This window comes from Struthio camelus, chromosome 1 (genome assembly GCF_040807025.1).
Source record: "Struthio camelus isolate bStrCam1 chromosome 1, bStrCam1.hap1, whole genome shotgun sequence".
Classification (NCBI taxonomy): domain Eukaryota; kingdom Metazoa; phylum Chordata; class Aves; order Struthioniformes; family Struthionidae; genus Struthio; species Struthio camelus.
Genome location: NC_090942.1, coordinates 133109825 through 133128396, shown reverse-complemented (window position 1 = coordinate 133128396; position 18572 = coordinate 133109825). Strand labels below are relative to the sequence as shown.

At 37.0% G+C, this 18572-nt stretch overlaps 1 protein-coding gene across 3 annotated transcripts in view; it reads left to right on the top strand.

The window, feature by feature from the left end:
• The window catches only part of IL1RAPL1 (interleukin 1 receptor accessory protein like 1), a 764216-nt gene that overhangs the window by 442520 nt on the left and 303124 nt on the right, over window positions 1-18572 (top strand). Inside the window, exon 1 of one of the 3 annotated variants that reach the window (XM_009665396.2) lies at window positions 8989-9060. The exons of the other annotated variants lie outside the window; for them this stretch is intronic. Coding sequence (XP_009663691.1) covers window positions 9026-9060 — 35 coding nt within the window. The 5' untranslated portion in view covers window positions 8989-9025. Of the gene's footprint in view, window positions 1-8988; window positions 9061-18572 lie in introns of those variants that run through there. 3 annotated transcript variants of the gene reach the window in all.

The window sequence follows — 18572 nt, the reverse complement described above, 5'->3', positions numbered from 1 at the left end:
TTTATGTTTTCTAAAGAGAGCAAGTACACTCTCCAAAGAAGGCAAATACTACACACTAAACAACTCCTCGAATATCAGTTTCTAAAAATCCATTCAAAATAGATCCTGATGCAAGACTGTCGATTTTAAGTACCTTTAATATACTAAATATTGTTGTTTATTATCTGAACACTATATGATTTTTGTGGTGTTTGCAATACTCCTTAAGGCAGAGTGGGCATAAATGGCACCTAAATCAGAGAGAAAACAGGTTGCCTTTAGCTATTTAGGTCTCTAGAACCCATTGCTTTGTGTGAACCTTAAGTGCCTGAACATTTAAATTGAACTAGCTCAGAATCATATAGGAAATGAGTGGTGATAGAGGAAGCTGAAACTACCTCTGCTGAGTGTCAGCATCAGCACCTTGATCAACTGTGTGACTTTCCTCTCTCCTGACTTTTAAAATGAGATTATAAAAATGTACGCAGATACTACTTTTCCAACTAAAATCCAAATCTTGAAAAGACTTTCCAAATGTAGTAGTCTGATTAATTATATTTTGCAAAAACAATGCTCAGCTTTTCAGAGAAGCTTCCACTGAGTTGGGAGAAATAACCTTCTGTCAACGGGTCATCTTTGTTAAGACATTTTCTACCATTTGCAGAGACTCTGCAAATGGTATATGCACAAGTTAAGAGCACACATCCATTATTAATGCATGCAGTAAACAACTGGGAGTAACACGCTACTGGGCTAAGCTTCAGCATACCTTCAACATAGCCACTGATATGACTTCAGATAAATATGAGATGCCAATGGCGAGGCAGCCGTCAGCTGGAAAAGAGTCAGTCTCTGTTAGTCCTTGGGGTGGGCTGTTCCTCAAACATCCAGACCTGCTCCCTTCTAGATTCTCCACATATATATATATATTTTTTGCAGAGTATTATTATACCTTTTCATGGTAGTACATTTCCTTTCCCATTTTTGAGCTACTATTATCCTCTCAACAACTGCGCTTTATCTGTGCTTTTTATTTTTGCAGTCTTATATGGCTTTTGTTTACATGCATTCTCATATCTTAAAAAAATTTCTTAGTAAAACTAAGCCAAAGGCCCAAAGCCGCGCTGCATCAAATTTGCTCTGGATCAGATAGCTGAATCCCTGGGCTGGGGGTGAGAGGGATCTCCAAACAAAGTATAAAATTCAGTATATGCTAATGAAATACTGCGTAACAATATACTTAATTTTCTCAGGAAGGTGTGCAGTGAGGAATAGTCATAACCCCGAAAAGGCATTTCTATTAGGTTTGAGGATTCCTAGTACACTTTTCCTTCTGAAAAATTAAGTTAGCTCTTTCCGGTAGGTTTGATTTGTCTTTTTGGCCATAAGATTTTATAGATCTTGCTCAGTAATTCGAATGAAACAATATTAACACTCAAAGGCAACATACTTAATGAATTCCAAAGCTGGAATTTATGTTTCATAGAAACTATCAATATTCTAACATTTTTGTTCTAGAGGAAAATGGAGGAATACTTTTCAAAAATTTCTTCTAAAAAAGCATTTGTGGAACCAAAAAAAAAAGTGCACCATAAGAAGCTGCATCTGAAATTTATCCGTCTAATAATAACAATAAAAGGACTGCTAAAAGGAGTACATATTCATGATATAGACTTTAAAAGACTGAATATTTTGCTTGATAGTCACTCTTTTTTGTTTGTTTCTTTGTAGGATAGGGAAATAAAGGGGTCATGTTTCAGTACGGTATTTCATTCATAATTCAGTTGTAGCCTTAAAGTTAAAAAACATGTAAACATAGGAATATTCAGCTAAAGTCATATGAACCATTTTATTAACTTGACTTGGGTCTTCTCATCCCCAGTCTGTCATCTTTCAAATGCTCAGTCATCATTTTACTGATTTTACCAAAAAATATAATTAGCTATAGACATTAATTTCATTTTTATGCTTGTAAAATGTCAATTTCCTTCTTTATGTAAAAAATCAAAGTCAGTTTATAAAGGTTGCATCCCGAGTTTTCAATATTGCCTTGGTAATGTGAGTTTTGCCTTATGACATTTTAATGATTTTTTTAATAGCCTCTAAGCAGTGGAATTGATCCTTACTTTTTTCTGGCCAGCTAATAATTGCCCATTATCATATAAAAGGGTGTTGACTTGTAAAGTTGGAGTGAGCTGGTAACATTCTATTTATAGGTAGTAATTTCTTGTAATTAAGTTAAAGAGCAAGACATTCGTATAGACATGTAAGGATCTTCTACCTGAATACCCTCAAAGATGGAGCTAGTCTTTGAAAAACTGTATTTGTCTGCAAGACAGACATTATTAATAAGAGTAACACGAAGATAGTGGGTTGAAGAAGAACAGGATCCTCAGCAAAGGTACTGCGAAGCCCCTACTTGGCTGTCAGCTGAACAGGTATAAGGTGAGAGGGTTCTTTGGAACTTATGCAAGTACAAGTTAGATCTATGTGTCTTTTCAGCCCTATAAACCTCTCTCTTAATGATCTTTTGTAAATATATTTCTATTTTATTTCTTGTAAAGAAGTATTTAGTTTTAGCTTAACCTAGCTTGCAGTAAGCATGATTTCAGAATAAGTGAAATAATCTTCAGGTGCTGCATTCCAAAGGGTATGATGATCCTTAAGTACTGAAATACTCTGAGTGTCATTTATCAACTGCAACTGTTACTTCTGAAATGTTCTTCAGGATTCAAAATCTCATTGGAACATATATTTATTTCTCAGATTTGGGGGCACATATTTATATGCTAATACATATGTCCTATACAACTTACATGTAGCTAAAATTGAAAGTAATTCCAGGGCTATGTATAGTCATGCGTTTGGGCATTATTTAGTCACTAGACGGTTTTATCTCCTTTCTTGTTCAGATAGGTGTTTATACAAATGGAAGCCTTCTGCTCATTCTAGGACTGGCCACTCTGAGGTGCGTGGTTTTGGTTTAGAAAGATTCTTGTTCTATTTCAGAATAACTAGTAAGCTTTTTTAGAAAGTCATATAATGTAAAAGGTTTTATTATTTATGGCATAAACTATCATGATGCTGTGTATCATGCAAATCACATATTCACCCTCCTTTTTTAAAGTTTATGTTGTATTTCCTCATCCATTATGGTTTATTACATCACGTTAATCGAATATTATACATGTTTCGTGATGCTGTTCCACTATGCTATCACACATTTGTTGGAAAAGTTAGTGCGCCTGAGTTCTAGTCACTTTGAGCGGTAACAATGTTAACAACTGCACTGAAAGCTATCATTAAAACTTCACCTTTACCAGTAAAGTGCCAAAAGTTCAATAAGAGGATAGTAAATGATAGGTGCTACAAGACTGCTAGGACTCTGGGATTAGTGACAAGAACTGTATTTGAGATCTTCCCACCCAGGAGTGATGGGCGGTTGAGATAATGAGGAAACGTAATGATACAAAACAAGCAAATGTGGATATTAGCAAAGAAGGTGCAGTTATCTTTTCCCCAACTCTGGCTAAACAGCAGTAGCTATGTGTATGTCAGTATTTCTGCTTATAGGAATGTAATTTGAAGACAACCAAGCTTCTTCTCCATGGAATATTTTGGAGATTATGCAGTCTGGTTTTGAAAGGAAAAGATGCATCAGCACACCAATATTAATTACTCTCTGTCATACACTATAGCCAAAGGGGAAAAAAAAAAATCCTTAGCAGCATTTTTTTAAAAGGAAAATAAAATATTTCTTAGAATTTTTGTTTCGTATCAGTAGGGTCTAATAGCAATGCATGAAGTCTGCCAGCATGAAAAATGTAAAAGATACTTGAAATGTTTAATTTAGCAATAAACTGGAGGCATGTATGTCAATTCTCTCTACTGGAATTGAATACAGAGAGTCAATTTTTCACATTTCTGACTAAGAAACTCTGGAATTGTATTCAAATACTAGAATTCTCAAACAGGTATGTGAGGCCATATTTCCTATAAGTTGGCATCTTTGAAAGCCGCCTATTGGCTGGCTTTCGAAGGAAACATTAGGCCTAGGGATTCGCAAAGAGTTTGGCGTGTATCTATATAAAAATATATAAATCCTGGTAAAATCATTTCTGCATAATGATTAATACTGCACTCATATTAGTGTATTTTTAACAACCTGTGTCAAAGATAAATATGCTTTTACTAACATTTACTATCATTTTTCTTTATAACATTCACCATTCTTGAGTCCTATACTTAAGACTCAACAAAGCCTATTTCATTTTCAAAATAGGAATATTTAATTAAGTTTTGCAAAATAGTTTATTTTTGCCACTACTGAAAAATGTTTTACTGCAGTTTTACTATTATTATTATTGTTGAGTTTCTGGCTGATCAAGTAATTGCTAAAGCTAAGTTTACTTTTCCATCTGAATTTGGCAAGGTAGCAAGTTGTTTTTCTTTCAGCGTAAACCGTCCTGTAAAGCTACTTGCTCACATTACCTTTACAATTTAGTTCTGTAAAAGTCTTTGGAGGATTATGCCTGAAATGATATAAGTATTGTCTGGATCTTAGTATTATCTTAAAATCCGTAAGTACTAATATTACCTTTCTATTGATGGGAAAACTGAAAAGTGATTTACCAAAGGGCAGACCAATAGAAGCCCTGGAGAAGGCAGAAAACAGAATAGATCTTGTGAATCCAAAACCTTATTACCTTAAGCCATACTGCTTCCCACAGCATTTGTCAACTTGTTTGTACTTTGAATTTCTGTTCCATAGTCTGTATTGCCTTCTGAGTAGTTTGATGGCTGAACTAGTTGCCATCTAGTTCTAGTTGTGGCTAGTGCTCTAGTTCAGCTTACGGAGAGTATCCACCTTCCCCATACAGCATAGCTTCAGCTGCAAATGGTAGGAATGCTCTTCACATGGATAACTCTAAAACATACACAAGTGGACTAGTGGCAATGCCGTTTGGGCTTGTTATTGTTGGAGATATTCAGTTTTCCTCAGAGTAATTACAGATTATCTTCCCCTCAGGAGTCCCCGCCTTTTACTCACTTCTCAATTTTCCGTGGAAGTTTCAACTTGCAATCACTCAAGGCTTGTTTTTATAGTATGTCCTGTATGATTTTGTGTCCATATGCACAACTGCTATTTTAGGAGGTTGTATATGGACATATGGGTCTTTATGCTGTTAGCTTTGCCTATTTTATGTAACTTTACGATTCTCCTCAGCTTTGGTGTATGTACTGTTTTAACCAGAAATGAAGAAATAAATATCTCTCAGACTGTCAAAACTACATAATGATGCAATGTACAATAATACGCTTGAAGAAGCATATTTTTTTTCTTGGCACCATATGTAAGAAATTTGAGTAACAGCTGCTGACACAGGCAATAATTCTCAAAGTGAGTTTTTTCTCTCTGCTTTCAAAGCTGTTTTGTTTCATTTCTCTGAAAACAAGAAACTGAATAGTCACAGCATTTTTACTAATGTGATACTAAAAGGTATTTAAAAATGTATTTCAACTAAATAGGCTATCTTAGGATGTCTTTGCCATATCTTCCCTGTATTTTCTGTCCCATTTCATAAATATGCTATTTGAAGGAGTAAATCTTTCTTTTAGCCTCAGTTTCACACAACAACCAGACAAACACGTACTTTCCTCATCGTTTTTGGAACACACTCTCTGCTACATGTTGCAGTTAATAATGTTCCTACCTTCAGAAAATATGTTCTCTGTGGTATCTTTTCATGGATTTATTTTATAAACCAATTTAACATCATTTTAAAGGTTTTCATTTTTTTCTGTCCTCAGCTCTTCAGACAAAAATGCTGTTGGAAATAGGGATATTATACATCGGCTTCTCATAAATATTTGAGTTAGAGAAATAGTTTTCTTAAGAACTAGATTCCCTACCACTGTGCCAGTTATAACGAGATTTATTTCACTTCAGGATATTGAAAGCTTTAGAGAAACAATCCGATAAATTGCTTTGAACAGCAGTCTTGAGGCATGTTTATATATGACACATTGCAGAGTCTCACCTGTTTGTCTGCGCAGTGTGGGATGATACGGATTTGGTCTTCGAGCAGCGCCAGTGCATCTACACTATGTCACATCCAGTGTTTCCTTGCCCAGAGGTGACTCAAGAGCTTGAGCACTGCATTTCTTTCTCATATTTCTGATGGTAGCTCTTGAAGGCTGAGCCGGTAACGCTTGCAGTGTAGTTAAACCTGTGCGAAGACACACGCAATGCATGTGTCTTCTGAGCTGATCAACCTTTTAAAGAATTTAGTTCACATTTTCTTCCTCCTCAGACAGGAAAGAAACTTATCAAAACCAGCCCCAATCCAAGTTTGTTGAACTAAGTCGAAAAGTTCCTGTTCATTGTGACTGACTTCAGATCAGGAACAAAGTGACCTTAATCCTTTCCTGGGATGCTCAGGGGTTCACTCATCCCACTGCCCGGCTTCCTCCAGTCTTGCCTTCCTGTCTGCCGCTCTGCCTACCTTCCGCTTCTCCTCAGGATATGAACAGTTTCAAATAATTCTTTAAACATTCCTGCTCTTTCTCTGCGATCCACTTTTCTTTCCCCACTTGCAGTATACCCACGCTCATTTTTAGTTATTTTGTAATTTTAGAAAAAAGAGGTGAAACTAGCAAGTCTGAAAAAGCATGCAGCTTTGTATTTTAAACATGCTTCCCTCTCCTTTTGAAAGGTTAATTATTTTCTAATGTAAGATTTTCAGTCATGGGCTTTCCCCTTATTTGTTTATACACAACATCTGAAACAGGGAGGTATGCATTTTGCCTGAAGCATTTTGACACTACTGGAATACAAATAATGTGTTGCAATTCTACGATTTGAACTATAAAGAAAAGCATGCGTGATTTCAGTTGAAAATCAATGTGTAGAGCAAGAGACAGACTTGTAAACTGTATGTTCAGTTCTAAACATTTATATGCTTCTACTGTGGATTATCTAACTGCGACCCTATTAAACAGATCATAAAGGCTAGCATGCCCATTCAAGTGACTTCTATTGGCTGGAGACTGAACGCATCCAAAACCTTAGCTAAACCTTTTAGAAATCTTGCTATTTATTTTTATCCTGAATGATATGTCCTATTCAGTCTTCTCTAGGGAGCGGGCCAGATTGTTTGTATTCAGTGTGACACAGCTACCTCGCGGGACCTAAGGCAGTTGCAATTCTGTGCTAGTTCTGCTTGTCCTCATTTCAGTTACTCCTGCATATTACTTACAATTCAAGATGCAATGAAATAGATGTTTCACAGATAGATAAAATGCATTTAAATAGCAACGTTGCATTATAATCCTAAGGAGGATCGCTGCACTGTTGGGAGTGATTTATTTTGGAAAAGACATTGATTAGAATTTTTGTTATGTCTTTTTAAAAATTTTTATTATATTTACTAACCACCCAGGTAGAATTTGAAAGGAAATGATGAGAAGCACCCAATACTCTTGTCTATCAGCAGATCATACTCTTTATCTAAGGCTGTGTAAGAGCTGTTTGTTGCATACTAGAGACGTGGCTTTATACTGCTACTTCCCTACCGCAGTGTTTTTGTGCTTGCCCTGCCAGTGCTTTGGAAAGTAATTTGGGATCCCATGAAGATGAAAGGTGCCATTTGAAATCTGTGTCATTCTACCTTTATTTTTCTGTTCAGCATATTATGGACTAGAATCACATTGAAGGTATTTTTGCTGTTGGCCCAATGTAGATTTAAAGAAAAAAAAGAAGAAAGGAAAAAAGAAAGAAATAGAGAGTGAAAGGAAGAAAGGAAGGAAGAAAGAAAGAAAGAAAAAGAGAAAGAAAACAGTGAGAGCAAAGGCTAGGCCAAGCAGAGATGACTGTAGCTGTTAAGGAAGACAAAGTGAAAATATTGAGATCAAGAGAAAGTGGCAAACACACCTCTAAAAATTAATAGATGGAAAAAATTACTTGAAACATTAGAAAAGATATACTCTGACTTGGGCCAGCTGTAGGTAATGATGTATTTTATAGCACTTGCTCAGTGCATGGTAGCCCCCACATTTAATTCAAACAGTTTTTTTGCAGTATTATGCTGGTCTTCTTCAAAGCCAGCTTTCCAGTCATACTGCTCTTTATGGTCTTTTTCTGCCCTTTAATATTCAAAATTATAGTACAATCCTTGGTGTGGTACATCAAAATGATGTTCTTGTCTAGACTCCTGAAATGATGCTTAAACAAGTGGTGCTGCAGTCTACCATGTTACCTATGTGTTGCTTGTCTCTTCTTTAACTCTGCAGAAAATCAAGCAACACATGTCTAATGAATATACTTTCTGAAGATTACAGTATATAATAGCCTATCCAAAACAAAGTCATTGTGTGAGGATATTGCTGAGGAGGGTAGTAAGATTAATAAAATACCCTTGGAGAATGACCATCAGTAAGAATTAAAAATATTTTTTTTCTCATACCTTTGATATTCAGAATGACTTTGAATGACAGCAGTGACTTAATGACTTGCCCTTTATTTTACCTGTTTGTTTTAATCTATCCAGATATGTTGCTGTTTGACACAAGCTCAGTCACTGCTTTTTCGGCTACCTCCTGCCACTTTGCTAATGTTACCACTCCTCTGTAACACACTGCTATGAATAAATTTTGTAAGGGATGAACAAGTGTGGAGAGATGACACAGCTGCAAGGACTGGTTGAACTGATATGATAAAAATTAAATAGGAATATAGTTTTTGCTTTCATACATTCTTTTCACCTCCTTCATCCTGTAATTCACTAATTCAGGAATTGAACTGATTACAGAAGGTAAAGTTCAGACTTCAATTTAAATTATTTTAGTGATATTTAGTCACATTATTATTTGGGAGGCACGGGGATGTTCCCTTTCCCTGTCTGTTCCTCCTTCACCAGATAACACTTCTACACCTCACAGATGATGAGGCAAATATATTACAGATTGCGAAACACTTGGCTGCCTTTGGTTTAGAAGATCACAGGCAAGTTTCTGACTGGAGAAAGATGGGTGTTTGTGCCAGAATATGTCTCGTAGCAAAGTGCACATCACATGCTTTGGGTAAGGTCTTTTCTACCGGTGCTAGTGATCAGCTGTTCACTTTGACTGTATGTCATTCATTATTCAAGATAGGTAATTACTCAGTTATTTTGTGTGCTATAGTCTGTGTTTCTTGATTGGATTGCTGGAATGGTTTCAGAGGAAACAGAGAAAAATAAATCTGAATTCTCTTATTTGTTCTATCGTGAGACTTTCCTTTGAAGGAGAAAGAGGGGTATATAAATACATGAAAATTCATCTGAATTAAAGCAGCTACCAGATATTTGTGTGAATGCAATTTCACTTTACTAGATGTTTGCATATAGTGAATAAAAAAGGGGTAATTTTTTTAATGGTCAAATAGAACAGCTGTTTTGAAATCCAAACTGAATATTCATAAACTCTCTTCCTGCCTTATTTAACTGATTTGAGCTTTCAAAGTCTAATGCTTGATCGGAAGTTGTGACGGAATTGTAACTGATAATCTTCCCGTGTTTATACGACATGCAAACACACACATATGGTAGACATTCTCCTGCTATTGGCTAGATTTTACTGACAAAAAAAGATAGATCATTTAACGAATATTTCATTTGCTGACTTTATTGCAGTTTTATAAGCGTCACTGTTATAAAAATGGGGATGACATTTGCATTTCTGTTTAATTGCTGTGGAGTGAACATAAAAAGATAAGAGAGCCAAGAGAGCTTATTAAAACTGGAATGAGGGCAAGCGATAAAAGAATGATATTTTAGTGGTGCCACAGTCAGATCTGTCACTCTCCCCATAAAACCTTATTCTTGCTTTTTCTGGGGGAGGGAGAAAGGAGGTAGGGTTTATATAACTAGTCCACTCTTTTCTTTCAAGCTACGCTTGATATACAAGGTTTCAAAGCCTGTATTTAACTTGTGGGGCAGGTGACCTCAGTAACCCAGTGGACCTTTGGGAGAATAATGTGATTTTTTCTCTGCCCTAAGGTAGCTGCACATAGAGGTTACTCTGCCTCACTGAGGGATGCCCTATAGATGGATCTCTGAATTTCTACACATCCAGTGAGATTTGTTAATTGAGAATTATATATTAGCTCCTAAAGAAAGCCTTAGAAGGAATGTTACATAGGTTGAAATGTTAAGCATTTGAAAGCAGGGAACGTGCTGCGCGTGTAAATGAGCTAGGATCACAGCGGAAGGTAATGTATAATCATGTAGCTCGTAACTGCTTCATGCTGTATGTGCACAAGAGGTAGAGCTGCTAAAAGAATATGAGAATCATTTAAGCCAGTACCTTCCAAATATTTGCATGAGTGACATCACAACGGATATATTGCTTTTAAAAATAATTCCTTAAAAATTCTCCTAGTTTGAAAACATTGAATTTCTATATAAATGGATATACATATGCAGCATGCCACTGTGGTGGCTCCCTTCATCTGCTTCCCAATCTCATATGCCATCCTGCAGTCGGAAACCAACACAGATGATCGTTTTTATTTAAGCCACAAGACAAGCGGTACAGGGGAAACTACAGCAGAAATCTATCTTAGAGGAACCTGTGTGCTGAAAAAGATGGCCTGCCCCTTTCCTGGTTAGCCGTTTCAGCACATCGCAGTGGTGGCAACTGCTTTGTTAACAGAATAAGCCCAGCTCTTCTGAGTGTCTGATGCAGTCGTCAGTCACACAGTAAGTATGAGCTGTCAGTGAACTGATATGGGAAACAAAACCCTGTTACATGGCTTTTCCTAAGAAAATTTTTCAATTCTGTTCTCCACAGGGAGATTCATGGTTCCTGATATGAAGCTGTATTAGCTTGCTACAAAATTGAGAAAACCTGCTCAAATAGGTAAAATGTACTCAAAACAGGACTTCCTTTTTTGTGATCTGTCTTGCTTCTCTGGAGTTGACAGCTTCTAGTAAATTGAAAAAAGAGGACCAGTCTCCTGAAATTCGACATCTTTCTAGCACCAGGTTATAAATACTTACAGCTGAGATACAGTCTCATCTGTCTGTAAACTGAAGTTTGGCTTGGGAAACGGCCCCTCCTCCAAACGTACATTTTGTTTAAATAATAGTGTATGGTGATACTTTGCAGGACAGCCTTCTGAAAATAATAGCTTGTGGAAACAAGTCACTCTAGTAGTTTGGCTTAGCTAGGTAGTTTGCAACGAGAAGCTGCAGGGATAAGGATGAATTAAATACTTTATCTCTGCTGAACCTCCGTCTTGCTGCAACAAATAACATTCATATGCTAACCACCCTTACAAGTTATAGGTGCATTTCAGTTTTGTTTGTTTATGTGTTTTTGCAGTTGCCCACGCTTACTGTGAAAGAGTAGTATCATTAACACTCATTCCAAAATAGTAGCAGATTAAAGGAACAGATATGAAACCAAGACAGCGATTGTCATACTCTGTTTTCCTAAGAACATATCTTAATGAATGAAAACAACTTTTTAAAATTATATTTTTTCCCTAATAATAGACTATTTTGGTGTCATGCTAAACCGTTCTTGGTGTAATACTGCTTCTTGTCTAAGCTATCGTGTGTTAAAACTGATGCTTCCTTTTACATTGCAATATATATAAATATATTTTTGATTCCTGCTCTTTATTCCTAAAGCTACCATGTTACAGAGGTTTTGACTGCTTTGTGAGGAATGATCTTAAGAAATTTATTCATTCCTGGATTCATATATACATGCAATGTATAAAAGTTTCACTTATTGTTCTGTTTCTGGTATCAAGTCCTTTATTTCTGAGACTATTTACCTTTCAGTATACATATTTATATTTATTTGGTTAATGGCTGTACTCTATCCATTGATAATTTGTCATAATTGGGATCGAAAAATTAGCTACTGTGCTAATGATTTAATATTACAGATAAAAGTCTGTAATTTTATGTGAATCCTTAAAGAAGGAGCAAATGATTTCTTAAGGAGTAAACAACTTTCTTTTGCCAGTGTGTCTTACAATAACATACATAATCTTGTGTTCTTGCCACTAACACCAATGACCATGTGTATAATGGATAAATCTGTCTCTGCAGATTGAAGCCTATAGGAGTTCTTCTATTGATCTCAGTAGCTGCAAGATTTTTTCATTTTTGAGCAACAGAAGAAGCAAGCAGAGTACGATATAAGGTGTTCAAAACCATGCCCCCAAAAACCTTTGCGTTGCATCAGTGGTTTGTGCAGTTCAGCAAAACCCTCTCCTTGCATATTTTCTTTGGTGTACTACAATCTGTGCTAGTAGTGAGTTTCTCAGCATTTCAGTTTGCCCTTTATCTTTCAGTAATTGGAAGTTGAAATATTTCTGAAGTTTTTTTTCTCTTCCCAAAAGAAGGAGGTAAATTGTACAGAAAGCTTTAATATTATGAAGTAGCAGTTGCTGATCCATAATTACAAAAGAAAATTTCCCATAACAAGCCCAGTCAAAAAACAAACAACTCTTAAGTTGCTCAAAATGTAACATTTTTCTAAATTTTCCATTGTGCTCTCTCTCCTCACAGTACAAAATTTTTGTGGTATATTTGGCAAAAAATTCAAACATTAGAATTATACTGTCCTGAAGTCATTTGCACTAGTATTTTAGTATTTGCTTTATTTGTAGTAGCTCCAAAATTGCTTAGCTTAGAAGAGTGATGTTTCTACTATTTTCTTGGCCGCTATAAAAATAAATATTTGGAATATTTTTTAGGATATAAGGAAATTATATAGGTATGTGATATATATTTATAATGAGGCTCCCTAACATAAACAAATATATTTTTAAAAATATGAGAGAAGAAATAAAAAATTAGGTATAAAAATTTGAAACTATGAAATTGAACATGGCTTTATACCCTAAAATAGGGGTTATATGTTGTGATGTTTAGGAATATTCAAAAAATGATTTGCATTTTTGGTGCATTTGTTTTAGATTTTGGAAAATTTCAGAAACTCAACAGAAAGCAGTATTATCAGAATGCGATGCATTCACAAGTGTTTATCATTGCACTCACAAACTATGATTACTTTTATCAGAAGATCCTATGATTTTTCACGTTTTGAATGAAATTTGAAAGTCTTCAGATTCAGATTGAATAGTGAAAAGAGAGTCAACCCTTGGTAGGAAAAAAAAAATCAGTTTTAGAGAGAGGCCTGGTAAGAGTCCAGAAGATGGGCTGAGGGAGAAAAAGACACCAGTAGAAATAGAAGCTGCCTATGAGAAAGACTCAGGTGGGAAAAGCAAAGGAGACCGAGAAGATATCTGTGACCTGTGGCCTATGCCGTCTTCAGAAACAGACTGAGCCCTTACTTTAAACATAAATGTACTGGTACATGGTCTCCTCCCATAGGCATGGTAGCAAAGCTAATCAGGACTAGAGGCTGAGGCTGATCACCGCAAACACAAAGTCTCGGCAAGGTTTGGAGGATGAGTGACAGGTGGAGGAGCCCCAGTAACACAGTCAGCGTTGCTGATCCTGGGGCTATCATGGGAGAGTGACTGGTCTGTGAGGTCTGGTGAGTAAACCACTGAGAGAACTGAGAACCCACTTCTCAGTAGGAAAAGCGCCCTTCCTGGGAACACTTTAGAGGCTGAAGGGGTATGGGACTCACTGTGGGATGTGGGAGGAGAAAGCATTTAGGATTATGCAAAAATTATTATTAAGGGGTGTTTTAAATGGATTTTGGGAATGTATGGGACTTGTTTTGGGGTGTTTAGGGGAAGGACCAAACTTGGGGAAAGTTTTCCTTGTGGGAAAGGGATCAAGATGTATTGAGGAGAACAACCATGGGAAAACAGACTGTAAAGGGAAAGGGGATAGAGTGAAAAGGAGATAAAAGGTGGTCCAGTGTAAACAGGTTGCTGAGCTGTACACTTGTCTGAACCCTGCAGCCTTATTAAATTGTATTTCTACCTGTCTTCTCTGTGGGTGTGTTCTCTACGCTGAGTAGGTGTTGGTGCAAGCTTGTGCACTTTGCTGGCAAGGAGGATAAAATGTCCAAGAGGCAGCAAGTAGAGTGAGGCTGCGAAGCTCAGACACTCGTACATCCAAGTATCAGCAACCGAGGAGAGCAGGGAGTCGAGGCCAGGCACTGGGCAGACTGGATGTCTAAGGCCAGCTCCTGTGAGGATCCACAATGTATGTGTATGCATATAACTATATTGCAATAGCAGACTTCAATTCTAACCAGCTGGCTAAGATGAACAACACTGGGTTGTGCATACTCTGCATGTTTGTGTGAGGGCAGTGTGTCTATGTGGGTGCCAGTAAAGGCACTGTTTTCTGTGTGTGGCCAGCCACGTGTGTGTGCACGTATACACCTGTCGAGCACTCATGCTCAGCCTCACTGCTGGTTGAACCCGGGGCACAAGTCTGCAGCAGCCTTTCATCTACTTGAGCTACCTCTAAAAAAGCCATGAAGAGTGCAAGCGTAAGTCATTTCTGAACAAATGGAAGAAAAGAGCTATCTATCCCAAATTGTTCTGAATATTAAAATGTTTGTGAATAAATATGAATTCATCCATGAAATAGATGACAAAATATTTTATCAATACAGGAATTGACAGGTTCTCTTTGCTCTTCCTCAATTTGAGGAAAACCTTTTTTGACTGAAATAGATTGCAGAAGCAGAAATATAAATCAGGAAACACAGCACATAATGATATGATAATATAGTTTAAATTTTCTTTTTGGGAGGAGTTTATATATTCATTCAATGGTCTGTTAATTTTACAAACCGATGGTAGGGTTTTGATCCATAGTGTACTTATAAAGCAACTAAACTGTGGTATACAGCTATTCCTATATTTACATACTGGAGAATTTGGGGTGAAGTCAGGTCATAAGGTACAGGAAATGGTTAAGCTGGCAGCACCAGCCTGATTGTGTTCTGCTGCAGAAGAAAGGCAGTCAGACAAGCCAAAGTAGAGATTCTGCATTGCTGACAAATGAAGCCAACTTCTACGCGAGACCACCAGCAAATAAGATGTGGGACCAAGCCAGTAGTTATTCCTCATGTGTCTAGAGAGATTTGTTCTGAAAGGTACCATACAAAGACACTGACACTTAGTAAAGGTTGGAACTGGGTCTAATTGAAAAGACAGGTCAGTGAGTTTCAATTATCTGAAATTTAGTTAGACTTGATCAGTTTAACTTTCAAATCTGGGATGTGAATTAAAATGAGCAAAGCAAAACTCACTTTTGTCAAACTAAAATAACTTATGCAGGTCTGCTGCATACAGTTTGAATTAGGTAAAATTATTCAAACCTGCCTATGTAGAAATGCCTTTGTACATTCATATTGCTGCTGTGCGCTGTCTACGTGGCTTTGGATTTTCATGTCTGGATGTTCTGGATGATTCACGCTCTGAGGACAACAGGCAGCAGAAAGTCTGAAAACTGAAATAAGAATGAAAATATATGGTTATGGTATCTGGCACTTGGCTATGCCTTATACTCATACTGCTCTGTTCACTAGCGTGGCAGAAGATTCTGTAGTGTTTTTCTTTTTCACCTCAGACTTATTTACTGTGGTGGCTGATAATAGTATGAGATAATAATATTGTTTCATAAATTTGAAACTCAAGACTATGCTGGCTGCTCAAATGTGTCACAGTCTTATTGGGGCCTGCCACTGTAGTCGGAAACCTGGCTTTTGAGAGCAGTAAAGGTGCACAGCTGTTGTTTTTTTTATATATTATGTCAAGACGACCAGGAAAACAAGAATGAATTTATTCTCAGATGCTGCAGAAAAGGAGAATTACTCATTCTTTAACACAGATTCTCAACTCACTTGTGCTTTGAGAGTCTTACAATAAAACATATGCTCCCTTGGCTGTCCTAACCACTTCAAAAAATGAGTTCTCAGGAGCTGTTTAATTAAATTTACCTAACGTACCTCCCTGCACTCCTTTTTCTTTTCTGTGAAGTTCGTTATTTTTATTCTTACACCACTGAAGACCCCTGACAACATGCAGATACGTGTATCACGTTTTCAGAAAGCACTCCAGAAAGTATGAGGGCAGCAGTTCCTCTTGGAGGAGGTGCTTGTCAGTGTCATGAAAAACGATGACATGTTGGCTCTTTGGTGCTAGCGATTTAATGGGTTTGACTACTGAGGGAGTGCTTTCATGCTGGATGAATTTCTAGGTTTTGTTTTGAACACGTGGACAAAAAGATGGTTTTCAGTGGGCCCATAAGCAGACCTGAAAGAAGCTCAGGAAGCCCAGCTAAGAACTGACTCAAGATTGGAGGGAGTAGGTAGCTGGGGGTGATAGAGATTCTTGCTTGCCTATATTTGGCTTCAGGGATGCTCTTGATATGAATGTATTATGACTGCTATTTGAGTTCTGGTTTCCATTTCCTGAACTTCCAAGACTCTGTGATCTTGAGTGATGGCCCTGAAGAGGATCAGAATCAAGTCTTAGAGCTCAAAACTAAGGTGAACTAAAAACATTTATGATGTGAATACAGATCACACTGAGGCAACTTTGGAATGTATTTGATGATAAAGCTGTTCATATGAGCAGATTCAAAAGTAGTGAATGGATAAATTGCCTATATACTTTAATGTCCTCAGATGAAGGACAGATCCAAATTCTATTATTCGTTTTGTTTATCAATCTTGACTGATTCCTGAAGTCCTGTTTTCTTTTCTGCATGCAAAATTCTTATTTGGGAAATCAGGATTTACCCTAATATATTTGATCAGAGACATTTCAGTAAGTTTTCTCACCAAAAGTTCTGATTCGCTACCAGGTTAAGCATCATCAAAGATCGGCTTTTTGGCAGAACATTGGTACTTCCAGTTTTGGTTCAAGCTGCATACAGCATAGTTCTTAATTTCATCTGTAGGATGTCACACTATTTGAGAGAACTTCTCTCTAATCTTGCTTCTAGTAGAGAAGATAGATAGCCTGATTTCTGAAATGCCATCTCTTTATAGAAAAGTAAGTATAAAATAACAATAACTAAACTTAGGTATATACTGTAATAGTCATAAGTATCAGAATTATTTACTTTTTACCTGAGAGTTGTAATGCAGATACAGTGGAGAATTACCAGGACTTTGGGAAAAAGGCATCAATTTATTAGGAAATATTTAGCATTGAAGCAGTGACCTAATAATAAATGTGATATTTTTCTCTTGTTTAATGTCTACTCTGAAGTATGCCATACTTATTTCCATTTTTACTGAGTAGGTAGCAAAATAGTTAGGGAGAGGATTTCCAAAGAATCTTATTTGTGTGCAAATGTTGTTCCTCTACTATTCATAATAAGCATTATAATTGGTGGCTAACTCTGTTCATATCTGTCTTTAATGAGTAACTCTTGACAGTGGAACAGAGAGATGCCCATTTAAAAATGAACATACTCCTCCAGAGATAAGATACACACAAAAACATCCCGAAACAGGACATATCCTTCAAGGGATATTCTTTATGCAGCTGCTTAACAGCTGAATAGAAGAAGCTTACTTAGCATTTGAGATAAAACTATTGGCTCTCTCATCCTCTAGCTGTAGCTGAGAACTGTAGATTGTAGATTGCTCTTGGGCTAATTCATCAAGCAACAAGAGAGAACAGAGGGAGAAGACATTCAGCACCCTCTTTGTTTCCAGTAATGTTTCAGTCTTAGTAGTATAAAAAAAGGCAGACTGATTTCACAAAAGGGATGATTGGGTGGTACAGATGTTCCCATATCTGATGGTGTTTTGAGTCAGCAGGTTATGGTGACGCCCGTGCCGGTGCTGCTCTTGACGTCAGGAGCTTGCTTAAGGCACAGCTGCTCCAGCATGTGCCGTTGCACCAAATGGTAGAAACCCTCTTAAGCGCCTCTGACTTCTGTGAGTAAGCATTTTTTTCCATCGCATACACATTCATTATCCTACCAAAAGTTTATTTCCCTTTCATATAAATTATTGGAAAAACTATTTTCCTTTAACTGCCTCCCCCCAATCCCACCCCACCCCACCTCAGCTAGTAGAAAAACTAGGAAGCAGATACTTCATGAACAGCAAGCTATAAGTGGAACAAATGGGGAAAATAATTACCTTCTATGAATTTGTCATTTTCCAAAGGAGCAAAGTATTGTATTTCTACTATTCCATCATATGGTGCCAAAGAAGGTTTTAAATTTACTCTTCCTGCTGATCACTGGTTCCCAACAAAAGGCAAGCGCTAGCGTCTCCTGAATTATGAAGAAATTGTCTACCTGGAGGGGTTTCATGCTGAAGTATTATCTCCCTACTGCAGTTGGTAGAAAGCTAGAGGGATTTACATCTATAAGGGTATATTCACACAGCTCTTCATCCTTCCATCTCCTTTGCGAATATATATTGATCTGCTGCGGAGAAAACATTTAGTGTTGTACTGATACTTCTCCATTTTATCATTTTCAAGATTCACTGGCCCAAAACTTGTTCACTGATAATCCCAGGAAGCCTCATTAAAGTGAGTCAATAATTCAGCACTAACTTTGTAAGTAGCACTAAATATTAAATCTGCTGTTAAATACAGATCAGTGGAAGTCCATAATAGACTCACCATA